At 39.3% G+C, this 24,215-nt stretch overlaps 1 protein-coding gene and 1 long non-coding RNA gene across 10 annotated transcripts in view; one reads left to right on the plus strand and one right to left on the minus strand.

Moving 5' to 3' along the window:
- The window catches only part of DCLK1 (doublecortin like kinase 1), a 341,902-nt gene that overhangs the window by 169,742 nt on the left and 147,945 nt on the right, over positions 1 to 24,215 (plus strand). For all 9 annotated transcript variants that reach the window (XR_013362773.1, XM_077868080.1, XM_077868089.1 and 6 more), the window contains exon 4: positions 7,950 to 8,049. Coding sequence is in view for 8 of the 9 variants with exons in the window: in XM_077868080.1 (XP_077724206.1) it covers positions 7,950 to 8,049 (100 nt within the window). In the remaining variant the exon portion in view is untranslated. The remainder of the gene's footprint in view (positions 1 to 7,949; positions 8,050 to 24,215) is intronic.
- Positions 3,357 to 16,241, minus strand: LOC144295695 (uncharacterized). The gene is made up of 4 exons (XR_013362778.1): positions 15,868 to 16,241; positions 12,874 to 13,026; positions 11,928 to 12,009; positions 3,357 to 8,036 (listed from the first exon to the last, which is right to left on the minus strand). It is a non-coding gene; the product is annotated as an uncharacterized LOC144295695 (long non-coding RNA).

Here is a 24,215-nt window from a genome sequence, read left to right on the forward strand (position 1 = left end):
GAAAATCTCAGAAGGGAAATTCACAGCACTGTGATTCACTGGTCACATGCAAGTTGAGTAAGAGTTAACCAAATGGCAAGACAGCAACTGGTTGCTCCAAATACATTTCCAGCTCCCGACCTAGAGAACTATATCTGGAGGGTGTTGGCCTGACACGGGTTTTATGGGTTTGGTTTATTTTTCTGGGTTTGAAGCTGAACTTTTGTAATGCACATGCTTTAGCTTTACTTGCATGCCAAGATCCCCAACACATGCCTCACATTAGCTAGTGTTTTAGTGACTCCTTTTCTTTAAGAATATGTTCTGTTAGAGTATATTCCACAATACACTGCCCTAGCTGCTGTTCATGTAGACTAGTAGCTGAGAACACCACCAAGGAATGAATATACTATCAATTTCATAATTGTTGGGTTTTTTTAATTGACTCAGCAAAAAAAAAAAAAAAGTGTCTTAGAGCTTCAAACTTGTGAAAAGTAGTTTGAGGATCTTTATTTTCCTCTCTGTGTTATTATTATTTGAGTAATTTACTTCTTTTCTTAATGGCTTTATCTTTCTCTGGGTAAGAACCAGAGTTTCTTTAAGGGATTTTTCTTTATCAGAAATTTATTTATATAAGTTTATCATCAAAGAAATGAAAAAGTGATAAACAATGGAGGATGTGTTTTTTACTGACAATAATATAACACATTCCTGATATTTGGCAATAAGACAAATTATAGGCATATTATTGAATCAGAAATGTATAGAGTTACATGATTATAGAACAGAAAAATTCACAGTGGTTGAGTTATAATATCATGTGCATAACAACGCTCACTGCTAAGAGTGGAGAAAAAAGCCAAGTATGGAATGAAATTGGAAAAGAAACCTTATCAAAATTAGGTTTTGGCGGGATGAGGAGGCCCACATGTGCCAAGTTTTAGCTGAAAACTAATTATAATGGTCACATTATGAATTGTGCAGAAAGAAGAAGGTTATTGATTCTGATGCTTTAGATGCACAGGTGATTGGGTTTTTTTAAACACGGGTATAAGCATTTCTTTTTGGTAAAGAGCATCTCCTTAAAACTGAACCTTTCCGAGGTGCCTGGGTGGCTCAGTGGTTGAGCATCTACCTTTGGCTCAGGGCATGATCCCAAGGTGCTAAGATCAAGTCTGCATCAGATTCCAAGCAGGGAGCCTGCTTCTCCCTCTGCCTATGTCTCTGCCTCTCGCTGTGTGTTTCTCATGAATAAATAAACAAAATCTTAAAAAAAAAAAAAGACCTGAACCTTTCAGTATGTCCCCTGTAACTGGTATCAAGAAGAATGAGAAATTATAAATAAGTATTTTAAAAAGAAAAGAAAATTAAAACAGAAAAGATATGCCATACTCAGTGATTCCAATAAATGGACTGAGTTTCATGGCTTTTACTTTTGTGATCGTAATTTCACTTCAAATATGTTAGGTAGGTGATAGTAAAATATTTTAGTGTTTCACGCAAGGAGAGGCACCTTAGAGGGACACAATGACTCGCATGCGGGCTTTAAAAAAAAATGAGGCCATGGCTGCAGAGATATCCCATTGTTGGTAGAGGGCGCTCCTGTAAAAGAAAAGATAAGGACTGCTCCGTGATGTCAGTGTCACCATGGAGATCTCATTCCAGTGAGGCGGAATGGATTCCACAGTCCTGCTCTTGGAAATGTGTAAATAGCAGATGCTTTTATTGCCTTTGTTTGAATGTCTGTCGGTGCAGCGCAACTCAAGCCGGAAGCTCAGAGGAGAGGAAGTCCATATTTGTCTATAGTGGTTTTTTTCACTCCCTGGAAGCAGCTCAGCCTCCCGGGACCAGTGTGTATGGTGACAAGTTAATGGAAAAGATATAAATCCAGATTTCACATAAAAAGAGTCAAAACCGAATATGTTTTCCTAGGATCAAAGAAATAATTCAAATTTCCTTGTAAAAAAAATTTGTTAAGACACTTTTTGCTATAAACAATCTATAATATATGTGATAACTATTATTAAAATGAGTTTATTAACTGAAATTTATAATACACAAATGTAAGGGCACATTTTTCTGTACTTTGGATAGATTTGTTTTCCTGTAGCTTGGTAATTAAGAGCCTGCTTTTGAACGGTTTCAAATTTCTACACAAGTTGAATCTGGCTAAGTTGTTTTTTTAATCTGTACAATGGATACAAATACCATCTAACTACTGTAAATAGAGTCTGTTTCTTTTATAGCAGAGAGGGTTCAATGCAATAATATATATTGAGGATTACATGTAAAAATATTTTATTTATTTTTTTGAGAGAGAGCAGGAGTGGGGGAGAGGCAGAAAGAGAGAGAGAGGGGGAGAGAGAGAGAGAGAGAGAGAGAGAAGTAGACTCCCCACTGAGTGCAGAGACCAAGGTGGGGCTGGAGGTGGGGCTCTATCCCAGGACTCTGAGGTCATGACCTGAGCCAAAGTCAAGACACTTAAGCCACTAAGCCACCCAGGCTCCAAGAGAACTCTTGTTGCTATCATACCAAGAAAATTTTTCATCTTTTCTTTATATCTTTATCATACAAATTACTGTGGTAAAACATTGTAGCACCAATGTAGAAGCTGATAACGGAGAGAATTTAAAGAACTTGTTCCAAGTTTATACAATGTTTACGTCAAATCTAGGTTCAAAACCCAAGTGTCCTGATTCTCATTCAAGGGCTTTTCCAGCACATCTGGCAATTATAGGCACCTATATTTTTTAAGGTACAGTGAGTGTGGCATTATGCTAAGCACCGTCAGAGATAAAGTCTGATGCAATAAATGCAATGTCATTATTTGGGGTTAGAGTTTCATATAATAACCAAAGCACCAGGTAAGAACTGAAAATTAATTGATGGTATATTAAGCATTGTATGCCATAAACTGATTACCTCCTTTATGAATTGCATATGGTATACGTAGAGTTTCTTTTCTAGTGTAAGGACATTTTGACAGAGGACAGTTTTCTCAGAGGAATACAAATCTCTGGGTCCCACAAAACTAAAAGTCGTGACAGATCCCAAGGGGTCCTGAGTTCAGACAGTGGTTCATAGAACCAGACCTGTGTTCTATGATGATCATACTAATTAATGACATTCACAGCATCATTTCAGTGGAAGCTTGATGGAAATCAGAAGCATGCACCATATACAGCATCATGCTAGCAACTTCTACCAGCTTTGCACCATATTCCTGAGTATAACTCCAAGTATGCTTTTCACAAAAACAATTATACTAGTAGAATCCCTATTCTCCAGGTGAGAAGGGGCACCCATATGCTGTATTTTATCCAAGTTCACTTAGAAAGGAAGCCTGTTGCTATAGTGCCCAGGAGCTACCTACTTTGTTTTATTTTTTATTTTTTATTTTTTATTTTTTTTATTTTTTTATTCATTTATATTAGGTATACATTTGGCTTATAAGTATAAGCCATTTTTACTTGGAAGTAAAAATGCATTTGAGCTAATAAAAATAAAATGTATTGAGGACTTATTCTCTTTTGATTCAGTCTTAACTCATCTACTCTTTGAAGCAACCAGTATACAATAAACGTGTTTGATATGAGGCACAAAGAAATGAACATCTAAGTGGCAGAGTTGGGTTAATTCAGAACCTGGGCTTTGATGACAGGGTGGGCTCTTCAGAAATTGTGCTACAGCAGGTATCTCTGTGGTACTGAGGAATACTGCCCTACAGGAGGCACTATATCTACCCTGACCAAATGTAGGATCTCTAGAAATAGGATGTGTTTTAAGATAGCTACCTGGGATTTCCTGACTTGCCTAAGTCAGAGGTGATTACAGTGCAAAGACTGCAACTCAGCCACCCAACTCCAGCCTCATGACATAAGCCACTTGTAGGTAATGCAGTTTACTTTTTGCTGAATTACTGATACACAATGTGTTAGGAATTCTTTGGAGTGTAAGTCTATACACTATGTGCTGGAAAAGAAGAGATGAAGGATTAGGGTAGTTGTAATCTCAAGGGCTAATACAGTGGGTAGTAAATAATATGTATTTAATAAACATTTATTGAATGATGACTAGGGATTCAGGGAAGGGGTAAATCACTTTGGATTGGAGTGGATAGAGAAGGTAAGGCTTGAATCTTCAACTGAGCCTTGAGTCATAGGAGAGATTTGAACAGGCAGAGTTAGGTAAGAGGGGGTATCAAATGAAAAAAAAAGTCATACAAAAACCCATGCAAGTAGGAAAGAAGTCCTTTTCTGAGAAGAATATGTAAAGTAGATAAATTAGAATGTGTTTTGGGTTAGAGCATAGTCCTTGTATTTGTCCTTATATCTATTCATCCATCCATCCATCCATCCATCCATCCATCCAAACATCTGATCATCCATCCATCCATCCATCCATCCATTCATCCATCCATCCAAACATCTGATCACCCATCCCTTCATCCATCCAAACATCCAGTCATCCATTCATCCATCCAACCATCCAAGAAATGCTTATTAAGTATCAGGTACATGGCATGACTACTGTAGACTTGAAAAGTAGGTTGGAACCGGATGGAATGCCAGACTCAGAAGATAAACTTTAATTTGATGATGGTAAACCATTGATGTTTTTCTGAGTCATAGAGTTTTTGAAAGTTTAAAAGAAAGAATAGATTAGCAGAATTAAACAGGATGGATTGGGGATAAAGGAGGTAAGAGTGAGAAATCCACCCGAGGGAAATGCCAAGGTGCACAGGTAGGAGGATAAACTCAGGACTTATGTGGTAAGAGGAAGGAGGACAGGAAAAGGCCCAGGTCTGAAAGATGTTAATCCATACATGGAATTTGTTTTTTTTAAACTTGTTATCACACTGAATTTTGAGAACCTCAAATTTTAAAAGGAGTAACACTGTATAGATATATAAAATCAGATCTTTGTGCAAAACATTGGTAATCTTTTGATATTAGAATGTCCAGTAATGCCTAAAGGAAAATTCTCACACTGTATTGGCCTACAGAAGAGGGTTATACATCTTTCGTTACTCTTTCTTTTTTAGATGGAATACATTACAGCCACCTCTAGATTAATGATAGAGAGTGAAAGCATGGATAATTGAAGTGCACAGATTATCCTAAATCCATCTTTATCATAATCTTGTGTTTAAGCCTCCTTTTCTATCAAATCTTTTACCAAGGCTTCTAACAAGGAGCAATTTTATAAATTTGAATTTGATCTACTGACCATACACCTTCTGTGGTGGGAGGTTGTGAGCAGGGAAATGGCTAAATGATGCCAGAGCAAAGAGCACAGAAGATATTACAGTTTCTAATAGTTCAACAAATTCTTTGGTTTTAGTCACTGAAGATTGAGAGGTAAATGAATACATGTTGCTTGGCACCGAAATGACTTTTCCCGGTCTTTTTGTGCTGGGTGATGACAGTTTTTCTTTAACAATCGCTGCATTCCTTTTATGTTCTTGGAATCATGGAGTTGGAAACAACATCAAAAGTTCATCATGTTTCATTTCCCACTTGCCAACAGAATTAAACCTAAACTGTCCAAGCTGGATCATTGGCTCTTCTGTTCTTTGAGTCTCAGGCTTAAAGGATGGTCATGGGCATATGATGGAAGGAGGTTAGTTAGCTGGCAACCCCCTTATCCAGTGCTGTAGTTTTGATGATAGTTATCTGCCTGCTTAGCAAGAGCGTAAAACATTCACACACCGATGAATGTGATCTGGTTTGCAATCTGATGCTTTAGAATACAAATGATGGGAATATGTGGAATGAAAGGACAATTTCCTTTGGAAAAGAACATTTTTTATGTAGTAGAGATTTGTCATCGTAATGTTTGCCACACAGCTTAGCACACAGTAGGCCCATCATAAATGTTTATCAGCTAGAGAAATCTGGCTGCCCAGGAGAGTGGGTAACATTACTTTCCATTGTGTGTTGTTTCCCTGAGTTTTTTTCACCCCTGGCCGCCAGTACAGAGCCAAAGGGAACCCTGTCACACATTAGTCCATAGGATACTATGTGAAGAGGAGAGTTCCAGAATCAAATAAGTTTGGGAAATAATGTATTTTCTATCTCCTATTTGGAGTAGTGGTGTACATTAGCCCATTAAGGGTTTTTGCAAGGACCAGAAATAAAAAAACTTGTTTATATTGAATGAACTCAGTATTTACCAAATCTATTTGGCCATAAGCCTCCCCTTCCTCCTCTCACCCACACCCCCTGCACAAAATGTTTTAACCATTCACACTAGGAAATATTGCCTTTTGAGGTTAATTATTCACATTTTTGCCTGAGGGAGAGACCATGTTTTATTCACTTTTGTGTGTATATGCTCTATGCTAACTGGCATATAGTAGGCTCAATAAAGACTTCGGTGTGTATAATGAAAATGACCTATATGGGGTTGACATCAATTGCTGATCACAAAGGCTGGGTGGGGTGCTTGTCATGAAGATCAAGATGAACAGGGTCACAGTTGGGATCAGACAGAAAGGGAGGAGTGAAATGGAGTGGGTTCTGGATTCAAAGGGCCTGTTTTTAATCCAAGTAGAAGACTAGAGCTTCTTATACCACTCATGAAGATCTTTAGTCTGTTTTCCTTGATAATTACAATGTCCTTCTTAAGTAACCTATATTTTTAAGCTTTTTAAAAATATGTCATGGATGTAACTCACTTATAATTAATGTTTATCATCAAACTATTATGGAAATGTCATTCTTAAAATTTCAGCCAAGCAATTATTTGGAAATGAGAGCTTATTTGGAAAAACTATCTGACAGCTACACATCATTGTCTTTGGGGTCTCTAAGTAATGCTCTGTTCTCCCAACTTACTACTGTAAGCTTTACAGTACTGTCAATGTGTCAGGGCAGTGCTACCAAGCTTTGACAGAGAGCAGAATCTGAGATGCCCTGCAGATGACTGCAAAAGAAAATAAAGGTAGGAACTCATAGTAAATCCAGGCCAAAAGGATCTAACTCTCCAGGGGGGTTTGTCTGTGGGCCTCAGATATTCAAAGGAAAATGCTATTAAAAAGTCTATTTTAGCAGCTCTGAATGGGTACCTTCAATTGTCCACTTCATAATGTGCTCCGAGCAAAAAAAATTGAAAATGGATAGAAATCAGCAGTGTTCCCTGTGCTTTCTGTTGGCATCATACATATTGTAAACAAAATATTGCACCACACATCCAAAGACAGTAAGTAGTATGCTTGAAATTATTCCTTTTGACCACAGGTACTTGAAAGACAACATTTAGCTCTCTTAAAGTTCTTATTGGAGAATAAGTTGAATAAATATCAAAAGGTTGTTTTAAAACTTTTCTTTTGCATAACTACAAGAAACTGGACAGCACAGGAGTTTTAAAGTTTGGCATGACTTGAGTTGGTGAGCATACTGTTGCCCAGTCTCTGAATCTTAGAAATAAGATCGTTCCTTTTATGAGAACTTTCACTTTTGTTTCAACTAGAGGTAGAATGGGTCTAAAGGAGATCCTTAAATGCATATTATGATACAGATAATTTTTTTCAATAGTTACCCCAAACAGTGATCACCACGTGTATACTATATTTGTTCTTAAAATCTTATGCTGGCTTTTATTGCTCTCGAGGAATATTACATTCAAATGAATAAAGGGGTGTTCCTTTCCCACATGTCGCTGCATCCACTGTATTGTGAAAAATAAAGGGTTCTTACCTCATAGCCTATTGACATGTCAAGTAATAAATGTGACAGTTACCGGTTCTACTTTCCTTATCCCGTCTTCCTGCACAACTGAAATGTAACATGTTTCTTACTAGTAACAGATGCTGGAAACCTTCTTTTGAAATTCCTCTAGAGAAAGCTGTCCTGTTGATTCCATTAGACGTGGGAAGTGGCTTTATGCAGATGTCTACTTGCAGGGATGCAATGTTGTAATTGCTGTTCTGCTGACCCCTTGCTGAGTGCCATGCTTTTCTCTTGTAGGTGATGTGCCTTCAGGACTTTTTTGGTGACGATGACATTTTTATTGCATGTGGACCGGAGAAGTTCCGTTACCAGGATGATTTCTTGCTAGATGAAAGTGGTAAGGAAAAAAAAAAGTTCAAAACCAGGGGAAATTTGAGGCAGCTTTCCAAAATGAGCTGCACCAGGCCAAGATTATGTCAACCCCAAAGCTACCAAATCAGTTTCAGATCCTCACCCAGCATGTCTTTTCCATATCTCGAATTTCTTTGATTTTTTTTATATAGAAAACAGATGAAATGATAATTGGAAAGGTTAAATCATTCAGAAGAGAAAATCACCAATGGCTAATTTATAATCATTTAATAACTAAATTGATGCTTTATAGAAAACCAAAATGCAGATTTCCAAGATGCACATTTTTAATTATCTATTTTTGTCAACATAGGTAGTTGAGAGATTTGTAATCATAAAGTTATTGAGTGTGTTTCTAGGTAGAGCTTTCACTAGCTTCCTCTGGTTCCTAACTAGGACAGTGGCCTGGCATCCTTTTTCCTTGAACTACTACAGAATTTGTATGTCTATATTAGCATCTGTAAGGGACCAAAAAAGAGGAAGGTGGTGTCCTTTGATTCAAATGGAAATGTGATTGTTTGTAATAGATAAAGAAGAGACAGTCCATTAAGAGGGAAAGATGTGTCTCAGGAAGTTAATGCAAAAGGTTGTGACTTCAAGAATGATTTTTTTCTGATGCTGTAAGTCATTTCAGAACCTTAACAGCATCACAGTAAAGATTATTGCACTGACAAAAGAGACCTCTCCTTAATCATATTACATCTAACTTAATTAGGGAAATATTACATATTTATGGACAATTCAGACACCAGATAGTTGGAAATGCTTTTTGAAGTGGTAATGAATTTTCTGCTTAAATGCATACAGAAACAAATTGGTGAGCTTTAGACGAAGTGGATGGGAAATACTTAAGCACTAACAAGATAGGGTAAGGGATGAGAGGTAGGGGTCATGCTCTCCCACTGCTGATGCACATTCACATACAGTGTCTATATTAATACACATATATGCATATCATCTCTGTGCATTTAAATGTAGTATAATTATTTCATCATTTAAAAATGACTTAGAATATATAGGGAGGGATAAGAATTAGAGATTTGCCCCTGAGTTCTAAGAACTTCAAATTCCCAATGAAAGTACATATATGATATGATATGTTAGACAGATAGATAGACAGATAGATAATATGACAGAAGTGTCATTTGAAGAGATTTAAGTTATTTTGGTTCAAAGAAACTAACTGGAAAGTATCTCCTTCTCTCTAAATAAGTTCTCTCTAAATACATTCCATCTGTATCTCTGGTTGATGTGCCCTTTGGGGGCAAAGATTTATATAAATATACCATGCACAGGGTGCCCTCAGGGAGGATTGTCCCCCACCCACCCCTTCCTTCTACAAGGTGAGAAAGCTTTGCTGTAACATAGAACAAGAGAATGTTAGGAGTCAGGCGGTGGAACTGACAGCACAGTTTTGAGAAAAATAAACTGCCTTGACTTTCAATTTAAAGAAAATAGCTGCTTCTGGTAGAATAGTCTGAAAGAACAGATGCGTTCTGAAATGAATGTTTCGTTTGTTGCTTTGATAGAAAACAACCTGTCAAATTCCAACTGGAATACACTTCAGTTTCAAATCAGCGTTGTTGACCTGGGAGCTGTCAAGGTCTCTATTCAGCCTCCAGTTGGATTTGGGGTCTCTCTCCAACCTAACCCCTCCTGGTGAGGCCTCTGTCCTGGGCTTTCCCTCCCTTACACTGTGCTCTCACACCAGACCATTCCCATCCCATTCCCCTGTGACAGTGGGCAGACAAGCTTTCTGGAAAGTACAACAGAAAAATACCGGAAAATCCATCGTGATTTATCTTTCGAAACCTTTCTCATTAAAAAGAATGCTGGCAGATAGGTAGATAGATATCTATCTACATACATGCATAATCATACATCAAAACACCACGCCCATCATTTATGGTTTGGCACTTTGAAAGACCACTTCAAACTATTTCAGTAAGAAAGTGAGAACTTCACATTCTTACCTCTGATGAATATACCCTAACCGTTTTGTGGTGTGAAATCCATTTGCTGAGTAACAGTATCTTCCCCCATCCTAAGAGAAACACGCGGATTGGGGGAAGGGGTAGAAAAAGAATCTAAATTGAGATTTTACTTCCTTGGATGAACTTACTCTGAGACTAAATTCACACATTGACAACTGCAATTTCCCTGTTGCTTGTACAGCATGTTCTAGTGCTAATGTATTAAAATTTGAATCTTTTTTTAAGTGCTCTGAGATGATTTATCCCAGCTTATCTGTACTTGCTAAATGGTATTTGCACATTGAGGCTTCATTTGGCCTGTTCCATAGTAGCTTCCTAAAAGGAGTATCAGCAGGGGGTACAGACATCTTTAGAATTAATACTCAAGCAGAGCTGGGCTTGATTTAATGGCATCAAGAAGTGGCCTTTTGCCACAAGGCAGCACTTTTATTTTATCTTTCAAAATTAACCCAGCTCCTGGTGTGCTCAGGATTAGCAATAATACATCCCCCTAATTATTGCTGGGAAAGCTCCTGGAGACCGCTCGTAAGGTCTCTCCAATGAGGAATCCTGCCATTATAGACTTATATTTCATGAGCTACATTGGAGCCGGATCAATATTAGAAACTGTGACGGAGCATCCTTCTTCCCCTAAATTTTCACATGGGAAGAAAAACCAAAAAAAAAAAAAAGCCTTCCTTTTTCCATCTTAAAATGTAACCCATTTTAGCAATATCGTCATCAATCAGTGGAATCTTAGCACCTTCGAAAAATGGTGGATACAGCACTATATATAGAGACAGACAGGCCAACAGCTCCTTCCCCTGCATGGGCTGCTGTCTCATTTAGAACGATGAAGCATAGGCAAGGGAAATGCCAAATTGGAGACAAGAAGCTTAACATAGTTTTGCTTATATACTGATGATAAGCTGACAAATTGGTGGTTTTTGTTGTCATTAAAAAGTGACAGGATTTTGTGGAGAAATACCCACCTCACACCTGGGCAGGGGAACAGTTAGCTCCTTGGTGATGAGCCTGTCCTGGGGTATCACTTTCTGTCTGTCCCCCAGCCTCAAGCCAACACCCCCAAACTTGCTTGGCTGGTCTCTTCACCCATTTACCTCACCCCTGCTGGACCTGCCACCTGCTCAGGAATCTAGGTATATCTCTCCCACTCTCTTTTTACCAAGTCCTGAGTACTCTTGATTCTGATGTTAATAGGCATTACTTCAAACTTACAAATTTTTACATAGATGTTGTATTAGTTTCCTAAGGCTGCTGTAACAAAGCACCATAAATTAGTGTTGGTGGCTTCCAACAAGGGAAATTGATTCTCTAATAGTTCTGGAGGCCAAAAGTCCAAATTCCAGGTACAGGAAAATCCATGCTCCCTCCAAAGGCTCTGGGTAAGAATCCTTAAGCTATAATCCTAGTTCCTGGTGATTGTTGGCAGTCCTTGGAATCCTTTGGCTTACCGCAGCATTACTCAAGTCTCTGCCTCCAACCTCATGAGGCCTTCTCTGTGTGTCCAAATTGTCCTCTTCTTGTAAGGACACCAGTTTTGGATTAAGGTCCATCCTAATCCAGTATGACTTCATTTTAACATGGTTACATCTGCAAAGACCCTATTTCCAAATAAGGTTCTTCTCAGGTGCTAGGGTTAGGACTTCAGTATATCTTTTGTGAGAACACAATTCAACCCACAAAAAGATGTTTGAAGCTGTCTGGATTTTATTTGAACTTGAGTTACAAGTAAACTCATTTTTGTTTGTTTTGACCTGTCTTTCAATTTGTACAATTACAGCTTTATATTAATTAGTAGAATACATAGACAACATAGCTGTGACAAGACTGGCCCCTCGTCTGACCTTTCATAGGTAGGGTCACTCACCTGGTAGGTCAGAAGAATGCTGTGAGATCATGTGAGCAGTCCGTTGGTGCATTTGACAGAACCTCTCTTGAAATCCTTTTGACTAAGATAAAAATATATGGTCTGAAGGACATAAGTCATTGTGTTTTTAATTGCTAGAACTGTCTTGTCCAAGAGGTATTGATTTATACATTGATGTCAGTGTGTGGAGGAAATCTCTATTAGAGTTGGCCCATAAGGTCACGCTGATGGAAGGGACTATGTGCTGAAAGTCATGCCAATAGGGTTCTGATGTGGGTTCTGTATAGTTTAGTGTGGCTAGAAATGTCCATTTGAGAACACTGATGGTGTGTGGATGAAATCATCTGGTAGGAAAACAAGGATCCATAAGGATTTTAGCAGAATGAATTGGATCCAAGAAGATAAGATTGAATTGGTATTAACAAAAAGTAGTGCTTTAGGTATTTTTTTTTTTAATTTAAAAGAAAGCCAGTGCTACAATATTAGTTTGGAGTGATGTAGTTTTAACAGTAGAACACGCGAAGATTTTAGTTGCACGTTTCTTGTAAGATATGGCTCATTTGCTGTATGGATTGTAGGCATGTCATATATTATAAAACCTTTCAGCCCCTCTGACTGAACATGGCAAATGTTGACTGAAACAAAAAGTTAAAATTAAAAACGTTCTTCAAAATTCACAAACGACTGTAGAACTCTAATAAGTATAGCATAGAAGAATAGACAACATTTAAATAATTGGCCTTTCACATGATTTTTGTAAGTTGGTAGCATTCATACTTTCAAAGTTATGAAACTTTAAAACTGCACTAAGACTTTTAGGATACCGTGTTTGTGTGTGAGTGTGTGTGTGTGTGTGTGTGTGTGTGTGTCCGTGTGCATGCATGTGTGTGCATAATGTCCTATTTCTGGGGAATGCCAGTCCGGCTTCTCTCTGTACTAGACACACCTGTCTGGAGTGTGGTGTTCTTCCTGGGTATATGACTCTAGTAGGAACATCCTTGGCTTCTCTTATGGGCCCCCTGGTGTTGGGTGCCCAGAATCCACTTGGTAAACTTTTCTAGAAATACTCCATCGTGACTGCTTTCCGGGGATCCATGTCCTGAATGAGATGAGATAGAAGCTGCATTAGACACCATTCCCCAAGCACTGATCCCTGAGTGTTTTTCCCAACTCTGGGTGGTAAGAAAATGGAGTTAGAACCTAGAATAGTAGAAACAGACTGGTGTAGGGTTAGAAGACAGGTGTAGTCCAAGCTCCATGGCCTACTTGCTGTGTGGTCTTTGTATCTCCAAGCCTGTTTCCTATTCTGTGAAACACCTTTTTTTCCTGAGTTGTAATGGACCTCAAATAAGATAATAAATGTCAAAGCACGTTCAAAACTGTGTTCCTTATTACTTAGTGAATGATGTTAGTGAATGACACCTCAGCTGAAATATCCCTCATAGTGGATTGCAGCTGGACTCAGCCACGTAGATTCATTTGCCCTTAATTGGAGGCAGATGTCACCAAGATTTGGTTTGGGTGCTCTTTAGAACCAAAAGGCAATTATTATCTATTGCTTTCTTCCTACTCTCAACTTTTATTCCTGTGGTGGAGGTAAGAGGGAATGAAAGGACCTTTGAAAATATCCATTCTTTTCTGGAGGGAATCTTTGGAAGATTAAACCAAACTACATTTAGAACCAGTCAGACTTTTCAAATAGATAATGTTCAGAGATCCCAGCATGAACGTCCACATCAATTTTGATGGCCTGCCATCCTGTCCTGGGGCTGGTGATGTTGGGAAACCACAAGGTCATTGTGAACACCAGGAATATGCTGAGTCTGGAAAGAGACCAGGCCTCCTCACAGAGTAGATTTTGAGCTACTGCTAACAAAATTCATTCATTCTTTCATGCTTCCATTCATTTATTCAATAGACCAAGCTAACTTAGCATGTGCCAGGTAGTATGTTTAGGCACAAACAACTATCAGCCTTGACACTTATATGAAATGTGACACATCATATGACTTTTAATATCGTTTATGTCTAAAGATGTCAAAGAATCTCTGGTACTCAACTCTGACTCAAAATATTGCTTGATACTCATTGCTGTAGTGTATTTTATTCCTTTGGAAAAATATTGTGGGAAATGACTAATGGGGTCACAACATCCTGACTTCTCTTTATAGATTTAAATTTTAATTGAATTATGTGACCAGTTTAAATTGAATCTGTGGGCACATTTCTTTGAGATGCATAGTACTTCATGCTGGAATATTTTATTGTTTCAATAAATGTTAATTCTAGGAACGTATAGTTCGTATTTTTAAAAAATCAAAACAAAACCTGATGGCTGTCAACATTTCATTGTCCTGCAGAAATCTAGTATAATCTTGACTGCATTGATTTACAGAATGCAGCCTGATGCTTGAACTAGAGGGTTTTAAGGGTTTTGTTTGTTTTGAGTTCCAAAGAGTACATTGGTAATGTGCTTTGCTCTTGTCAGCAAGTTCCCATTCACCTGTTAGCAGTGGTAAAACTAGAGGGGTTCTGAGACTTTCTCCACCATAGCTACACTTCAACTCATGCATAAATACAAAGTCCCCAGAACATAGTGATATTTTCAAATTTCATAGCTGCCAAGCTATGGAGACATATAGAGTATTATGCTTTGGAGACAAGCTCTAACTCCAGCCCAAGCTAGTTCCTTTGCAACGAATAGATGATTTTCTACTTAGGAAGGCAAGTCATTGCATAACACATGCAGTCTTCCCTTTACACTTTCTCTTCTGGTCCTCACGGCTTCTATTTATTGCATTCAGTCACAGTGATACCTGAATCGTTAATGTGGAAATACCCTACACGTTTAACATTGACAATGAGTGCGCACACAAGGAGTCTTGGAGGCCACCAGCCCACTGCCTTGTCTAGTGCAGGTGACCCTCGCATAGCATTGAGACAGCTGCTCATCCATCCACAGCTAGAACCCTCTGTTCTGCAGTTTACAACTATGTCTGAAGGCCACTGTGCGCCAACACTGATTTTTTAAATAAGTTCTTTCTTACTGGGGCCTCAAATTAATCTCTCCCTAGCTTGTACACAGAGGTCCTGGTTCTGTCCTTCAGGGTAATAAAACCCACTGCCTTCACTTGCAGAAGATGAGCTTGTGTTGTAGACCACTGGGATGATCAAAGTGGTTCACTGTAAACTATTTTATTTGCCTTTCCTCCTAAACCAAAATGTCTCCGTATCTACTCCCCCCCCCCCCCCCCCCACGTGCCTTGTTTCAAAGGAAGAAGAGCCTCTAGTTCTTTTAAGGGCAAATGCAAAGTTCTTGATTTTGTCTTCCCTCTTCTTTGTGACCTTGCCTTATCAGTGTTCCTTTCCTCTTCTCCTTGTGAATCTGTTATTTTACCCTATCTTCGCTGTCTCTTTCTCCTCAACCTGCAGCCACAACTGAATTTCTCCTCTCCTCAAACAGCCTTTAGTCATCTCTAACATCTTATCAAACCACAGTGCCCTTTCTCTGCCAAACAGCTTTAAAAGGCAAAATTACAAAAAAAAAAAAAAAAAAAAAAACCTAAACTACTGTCCTTGAGGCCTCCATGTCCTCGTCCTGATTCACTTTTTAAACATAAGAATGTGTTAAGGGGAGTCTTTTTCATTAAAAAATTATCTTCTACTAACTTTTTAAAATTATATAGTAGTGCAAATTTTTCTTTTGCCACTGTATGATGCTGAGGCACAAATCTTGAGACTTTTCTCTTCTCTCCCAAGATACTAAAAAGTATTATGGACTCTTCTAGCTACAAATCACCATCTCAGTCCTGAAATGAAAATATCTAGCCCCATTCAATAGTCATTCAAAATTGGAATTCTTTTTCCATACCCACCCAGGGCCCAAAGTAATAAGTCCTTTCTCTGAAAGAAAGGGGTCGGGTTCTCCTTTTGTACTTACCTCCTCCCTATTGTTTTTGATCCTTTCAGGGCTGGAATACAAAAGAGTGGCGAAGAGCAGGGTGATGAGAAAGGCGAGTTGAGGAGTCCTTACATGACCACACTATTGTAAGATGGCTTCAGGCTGTCAGGGCTAGCAGATGTTATATTAAGCCAACTCTGCTTATGGGTGTTTTTAGGGTTCTTCAGGGACTCTCATTGGGAACATTCCACTCTTCTTTTTTGATGTGGTCAGTTCAGTTTCTTCCAGTTTTGGGTGTTCTCCCTCAGTTCTTGTTTGCCAAAGCTCTCCCTGTTGGCCTCAGATGATCCTCTTGGGAAGAATTTAAATGAGCCACATGCCAACTCACACTCTCAGATCCATCAATACACTCACACGTCCTTTCCCTCCCAACAAAAGGCCACCCAATGCAATCAAGCCTCCTTTACTCTGCTGCCAGTAGTTCTCCAGGGAAAGCCAAACACTCCAACACCAGTGTGTTATTCCCCTCCATCTGCAGATGATGCTGGCCAGTATTTTCAGATCTCCCAGTGAAGCCCTAACTGAGATGAAGAGAAGTATCTCCCCTCCTTTGGAATGAGGGAATTCATAGAAAAACTCTCTCTAAAGAAGTCCTTCTCACAAATTCTCTTTCTCTCTGATAACATTAAGCATTTTCTACCTTTGAAATGGCTAAGAAAACTAAGGCATGTCATTGGTTTATATCTACTCTGAAATTTCTAGCAGGTGATCAGTCTTACAATTCACTTCGGTAGCTGATACACATCCCCTTACAGTCTGGGTGAAAATCCATTTTGAATCCTGTTTCATTTGTGACTGCCTTCCACTCCTACCACATATACAATAGTTCCATAAACAAGGATAACCTTCAAATCACTGTATCCAATGCCCTTTTTTTCTTTTTCCTCCCCAACTTCTTTGTGTCTGAGGATATCCTCCTTGAAATCCTCCTCTTGTCCTTCATGGTGTTTTGCTGTTCTGGTCTTCTGCCTACCTTCTTGACTGTTCCTGAGCTGCTTTCACGTTTGTTTTTCCATGTATCCCTTAATAATTGTTCCCGAAGATTCATTCTTCAACCCTTTTTTCTACTTAATTACTTTCAATTCCTAGCCAAGTTCATCTACCTTAATGTTTTCAGCAATGATGGTTATGGTAGACAGTGATGGTGACAAATGGCAACCAGATGGTATGCAATAAGCAAAGTCTTTGAAGTATGTATAATTTTCCCAATTTTACAATTAAGGAAATTAAAGCTTTGATGGTAAATAATTTGTCCAAGGCCACACAGCTAGTTAGTGCAGGAGGCAGAGTTCAAACCCAAGTTTGTTTATGTTTGACAATATACTCTAAGTACACCTCTTCTCAGATCTCCATCTCTGACCCTGATTCCTCTCGTGGACTCCAGAACCGTATTTCCAACATGCTGGTATGGATTTCCTTATGGTTATTCCACAGCCACTTGAAATCCAGTGTTATCCCACAACTGACCTCATCATCTTCCGAGTCAACTTTGTCCTTCTGTGTCTCCTGTATTAGTTCGTGGCATCAACATTCTCCTTTAACACATGGAGTTGTCGTTTACTTGCTCCTCACCTTTTTACTCCTCGTATCCCATGTTTTATCACCTGCTTTCAATGCCACCACCATTATTTTAGGCCATTTCCTCATAATCTCTTGCTTAGACTCTTAACAGTGACGTTTTAATTTGTTTTCCTGGTTTCAGTCTTCAATTGTATAATCATGTGTTTGTACACAGGTTGATTTTCCTGTATTCACTTGACTCCTTCACTTGATGCCCAGAGACTCCTTGGCATGTCATTCTAGGTTTGTTGTATCTTTCCAGCCTTCTCATTGCTTTATCCCTCCTTTGTACTCCACCCACACAGTATTATTTGCTGGTCTCCCAAAAGCCATTTATTTTCAGTATCTCCATCCCTGCCATACCCATCAACCTGGAATGTTCTTCTTCCTTTTCCCCATCACTACCCAGCAAACTCCCTTTTGCCCTTTGAAATCCAGTTGAAAAGTTGCCTTCCCCTATCTTGGTGGTTTCCTTCAATTACTGAATTCTCATTCTTTTTACAGATATTTATCTCATTTAATCCTCAGAAAAACTCTGCAGTGTTGCTTTACAAATAAAGAACCCCAAGTTAAAACGAGTTAAGAAACTGCTTAAGGTCATATCCCCAGTGTCCTCTGTATCACTAATTTCTGTATCCCACAGCACTTATGACAGTGCTCTGAATGTCGTAGAAGCCCAAGATATGTTAGCTGAGTCAGTAGATACAGAAGGGATCTCCTCCACCTGTCAGCCTTGTAGACGCTTGAAGAATGAGGCTCTACACTTCCCAAGAGCTGGTTTATCCAGATCTTTTAGGAAGATTTCTTCAACTGTTTCTCTTAAGACCACCCTACGCTCCTGATTACTTTTCTCTGAATACTTTGGTCAGCAATATCCTCCTCAAAATAAACCCAGAGCTGAATGCAGTACTCCTGGAAGGCTTCAAATAGCATAGAGAATATAAACTTATTTAATAAAGGCATCAAATGTGTTCAAATGCAGCCAAAATGTAATCATGGTTTCTTTAAGCACCAGCCAAGCCATATGGGCTCATGGTTAGCTTGCGATCACCTGAACTCTCTGGGGCTCTCTGATGTGATGTCAAGCCACATTCTACTTGTTTCATTGCATAGCTGAACCTCCATCCAGCACTTTAATTTGTATTCGTGCCAGAGAGCACCTTAGTCATTTTAGTCATTAATTCTGGCCACTTTAGAGCCTTAGGCATCCAAATTCTGCCTGAGGATAAATAATTGCAGAGGACAGAGTTGAAATAAGATCTCTCTGATTTCCAGGTCCTTACTCTTCCCAACTAAGTTATGCTACTAGGGACCTCTCTAGCTAAAGACCAGTAGCATAGCTCCCTAAAAGCTCTCAGGCCAAAAGAAAAAGAAAGGAAAAGCTATAATAATCTCTATGTGTGTCCTCAGGGACGGCAAAGGCAGGGCAGCCTCAGGCCCAATGTCCAGCTTTGGCTGGGCTAGTCTCTTTCTGCAGCAGGGGAGCAGTGCCATAGAGGAGGACAACACATGTTCTTTTGTCCTATGCACAGATCTGCCCATGCCCCCGAATACAGGAAGGTACAGATAGGACCTTCCTCTTACCGTGCGGCCACAAGGCATATGCACTGAGGTTTGTGTGACTCTGCGATCTGCCTGTTCAATTCCCCATACCAAGCACAAGTTAAGAGCCTACTATGTGGCAGGCATTCTTGGGGTTTACACAAAGAAGTCCTGGAAAGTTAAATATCTACTCAGGGAAAGCCAATGAAGTGAATATTATTGTGGAAAAAGACTTGATGTGAAGGTAATTCCAAAATCTAGTTCCAAATTTGAGTAATAATTTGGTATGTGGGTGGCTAAAGGTTGTCTCTCTAGATTTCCATTATCGTAAGTGTTCTGAGTAACTAAAATAAAATAGATACTGATGTTATATGATTCTCTGCTGCCTAAAACTAGATTTTTTTTTTTTTGAGATAGCTCTGGAAAAATAAACAAACGGATAAAGCTTTTAGTAAAAAAAAAAAAAAAAAAAAAAAAAAAAAAAAAAGATTGTGTGGGTGACTTAGCTTCATGTTTCAATAGGCAGAATCACTGTGAAATCCTAAGTCCAACTTTTCTTGGAGACCTAAAACAGATCTTAATAAGAATTTGTCTGAATTCATATGAATCTTAATCAAATAATCAGAACAAAGCCAAACAAAAGCAGCAGCCTTATCAAGGAGTGCGGGCAATGGAATTGAAAGAAGCCACATCTTGTAAGCTTAGTGGAGGGTAGTGAGTAAAGGCAAACCGCTGTCAGGAGATCGGGGTGAAACTGGCATCATCCTGATCAAAGACAGAATCAAGCTCTGCAGTTAGTTTCACTGTGAAGGTGCACTAGGGCCAGCTGATTCAGTCAATGCCTTTTGTTTGCTTGCAGGGCATCCCACCGATATGATAGCTGGGACATCTCACTGGTAGGACCACAGAGCTCCTGCCCAACTATTGAAAACTGAGGTTATTAAGCTTTTGACTTTATTAGCTCTGGAGAACACAAAATTTCTTCTTTTATAGATTTGCCTCTCAACCTTTGTGTCACCTTAGCTAAACTTATGTCTTAATACCTTTTTTTTGTGTTCATTTCATACTTAATAGCCTTTCAATAGAATTATTCTAAGGATAATATTAGAAGTCAGAAGATAATTTACATTATGATTAGTTTTAAAAAACCTATGGGAAAATCAGTACTGTTGTTCCTTCTTCCTTAAGTGAGATATAAAATCTTCCCATATGGAATGGGTTTTTGAAATGTGGAAATCAGGGTAGCTTAATATATTACGTAGCAGAGTTTATAGACGATTAGCATGAATTCAATTTATTGTATCACTTATAATACACGTGTGTGTGTGCATATAAGTATAGATTCTACCCAATTTGGCTAATATTTGGTGAATACTATGTGCCAGGCATTGTTCTGAGCACCACACATTTAACAGTGAACCAAAGATAGGAAAATTCTTGCCCATGTGAAGCTTATTAGGAAAGGAAGATATTTAATAAGCAGAATCATAAGCAAATTACATAATGTATCAGAAAATAAGTGGTAGGAAGGAGAATGAAGTAGGGAAGAAAGGGGGTGGGTGGGATGTGGGGAGGGGGGTGGCGGTGCAGTTGTAAGGTAGTTGGAGGAGACTTCAGTAAGAAGGTAGCATTTGAGCAAAGGCTTGAAGGAGGTGATGGAGCCAGCTGTGAAGATCCCAGAGGAAGAGTGTTCCAGGCTAAGGTAACAGTGCAAGCAGCCTTAGGTGGGCAGGTGCCTGATGTACACCCTAGTAGAGCTCTATAGTGGCAGGCGGGCTGTAGCGCTGCACTGCAACTCTGACACTAACTACCTCGAGTTAGCACATACTTCCCGGGTTAAGGGCATAGTCCCCAGCAAGACCACCCGAATTTCAGATGCTAGCTGCCAATTCAGGGGTCCCCAGGCCACTCACACTTCTAACCAACTGGTTAAAATTCAGAGGTTACCACCACACTCCCCTCAGGTTTAATAGTCTGGTAGAATAACTCACAGAACTCAGGACATTGCTGTGCTTTGGCAATGATTATAATTTTATTATAAAAGATACAACCAGGACCAGCCAAATGAAGGGACACAGAGGGCAAGATATGGGAGGATCCCAGAGGGAGAGCTTCCATGCTGTATCCCTGAGGAATCAGGACACGTCACCCTCCTGGCACTGTAATGTGTTCACCAACCAGGAAGCTCCGCTGAGTTCGATATACAGATTTTATTGGGGATTCATTACTATAAACCTGGTTGACTTATTCAGTCTGTAGCTCTCCCACTCGTAGGAGGTCATGTGGTTATCATGCAGCTCAGAGCCCACCCCACCTCCCATCACATAGTTGGTTGGTTTGATATGACCAACCCCCCATCTTGGGTCATCTCATTAGCTTAAACTCAGATGTGACTCAGGGGACCTGCCATAAATGACATGGATATTCCTATCACTTGGGAAATTCCAAGGGCTTAGAAGCTACCTCCTAGGAACCCAGGAAGAAAACAAACACATTTTTTAAATTATTTTTTTTAAGATTTTATTTATTTATTTGTGAGAGAGAGAGAGGGAGGGGGGAAAAGAGAGAGAAAGAGAGAGCACCTGAGGAGGGGGAGGGGAAAAGGTAGAGGGAGAAGCAGATTCCCTGCTAAGTGAAGAGCCCGATACAGGGCTCGATCTCAGACACATTTTTCTGTACAACACGGACCCTGTCAAGATCTCAGAAAACATCATGCTAATTAGGTAATGATAACCATACTAACCACTTATAATGAGGAGAAAACAAACAAAGTAACAAAAACAATGAACTTTGATAAGTTTTTTTGATACGTTTTTTTGATAAGACCTGGACCTTTGCACACAGAGAAAGGCAAAATGACTAGCTCCAATCCAGAAGGGACAGACTGACCCCTCTCACTTGACCCTTCCATCTCAAAAGGCAATTTCTGTATAAGGATCATAGAAATGTTTTAATAACTGTGTGGATAGTCAGCTTTTGGTGAAACGTGCTAATTGAGAGGGACTTGTGGCATGAATCATCTAAAAATGTGCATAGTACAAAAATCTCTTTCATCTTCTTGTTGAGTGTACTTGGTATTTCACACTGTGTACATTCCCTTCAGATAGATCATTTGGGAACTGGATTACTTTTGCTCAGTAAAATTCCTAGTTGTTAGGGTTGAAAGAACTTCAGGGAGTGTCTTGTTCAGTTCTTCCATTTCATATGTGAGGAAGCAGAGGGGAGTTAAGTTGACTGCCCTAAGTCAACCAGCATGCTAGTGTTAGAGCTGAGAGAGTCTCAAAGCCAGGTTGCTGATGTCCAGTCCTGGGTTTCTATTGTGTGAAGTTGCATCAGTTCATCAGTCAGTGCAAAGCCTTGGCCTAAAATGCATCTTCAAGAGAATACCACCCTTGGAGAAGGAGGGTCCTGCTCTTATCACCTGAGTAATCCTGAACAAAGTACTAACCCTCCCTAAGTCAGTTGTCCACTGGCAAAATGGAGACAAAAGTAGTACCAATCAGAACAAGTTGCCAGGAGGATTAAATGAGATGATGTGGGTGAAAATCACATGCAAAGCTGTAATGTAATGGACAAATGTTACGATGTGGTATCACCATTATTCTGGGGGTGCTTAGAAACCCTCATCTCTTGATTAAAGTGGAACAGATTTTAGATCTTTATTTTGAACTATTTAAAAATATTTATCTGAACAATATATTAGTGAATATGAGAGATGCCAATTTATGATAAAAAAACTTTCACCACAAGTGGCTAACTCACGCAAAGAGGCTGTCCATGGTAGGCAGCAGCACTTTAATAAATGAGATTGAAAAACCACATGAGGTCCGTGTAGCAACCCAAAGAGGAAGACTCAGACTTCAAGCATGTGATGATGCACTCTTGAGGAGGAGAAGACTTGAGGTTCCCTGACATTAAGATTAGGTTTGCAAGTATTTCTTCCCCTCTGGCTAAGAGACTGTTACTTTTTTCAGCTCTCTTTCCCAGCTCCAGATACCTCGCTTTATAAAGAAACTGCAAGTTTAGGTCAAGCATACTATTCTTTAGGTTTCAGTGTGGAAGACACTGACACAGAATAGGGCTGCATAGCTTGGGGTTCATGCATTGTCATATTTGCTGTGGTATCTGCCTGCTTTGTTCTCTGCACATGTACAGTTAAAGCCCATGTACATAAGCTGATCTGCCAGCAAATATAACAGAATGATGAGAACTATCCAAACAATATCAACAGCGAAAAACACACAAAAAAATATTTTTGATTTAATGATTAAAAAACCAATATACTTTTAATAAAAAAAATGCACTGAACGTGGATATATGCTACTTAAAATATGTTTTAAAGTGGAATTAAACTTTTTCTTCACCTATTTTGCAACCCAAGAATGGTATTCCATCAAACTGAGAGATATCGTTATTTTTAAAATACCCTTAGGATGTTTCTTTTTATTTGGACTGCTCCTATAAGCTAGTTAATATATGGTGTTGTTTCTGCAGCTTTGCCTTAACATTGTGAGAGCATTAGCATATTTTATACAGTCTTTTAAATCTGCTGCAGCTAATTATATAATTTCTCATCTTTGGTTTGAAGCCAGCAGCAGGACTCCATTTGAATTATTTAGAGTGATGTTAATTCTCTTGCTTAACTATCTCTTCTCTCACAGTTTGCAAAAGAAGCTGGGCCTAAGATGCCTGCAGTAGGGTCATTTTGGAAAAATTCTAGCTGGTCTCTCTCAGCCACTCCCTGGTCTAGCAGACTTCCAAGGAGCACAGAAGGAGAAAGGGCCAGCCTGTAGCACGTTAACTAATCTATGAGGTTGCTAGTTAGGGCAAGGTAAACTTTGATTCTAAAATTACTTGCTCATTTTTAGTTTGTGGTGATGAATTTTTAGCAACAAGCACTCAATTGTAGTGGATGGTTCTAAAAAATATTGTCCAGAGGTGCCTGGGTGGCTCAGTTGGTTAAGTGTCTACCTTCAGCTCAGGTCATATCATCTCAGGATAGAGCCCCAGGATAGGCTTCCTGCTCAGTGGGGAGTCTGCTTCTCCCTCTCCCTCTACCCCGCCCCCTTCCTCATACTCTCTCTCTCTCATCCTCTCTCTCTCTCACAAATAAATAAAGCCTTTTAAAAAAATTGTCTAGGGCAGCCCTGGTGGCTCGGTGGTTTAGGGCTGCCTTCAGCCCAGGGCATGATCCTGGAGACCCAGGATCGAGTCCCACATCAGGC

Source organism: Canis aureus, chromosome 24 (assembly GCF_053574225.1).
Source record: "Canis aureus isolate CA01 chromosome 24, VMU_Caureus_v.1.0, whole genome shotgun sequence".
Lineage (NCBI taxonomy): Eukaryota > Metazoa > Chordata > Mammalia > Carnivora > Canidae > Canis > Canis aureus.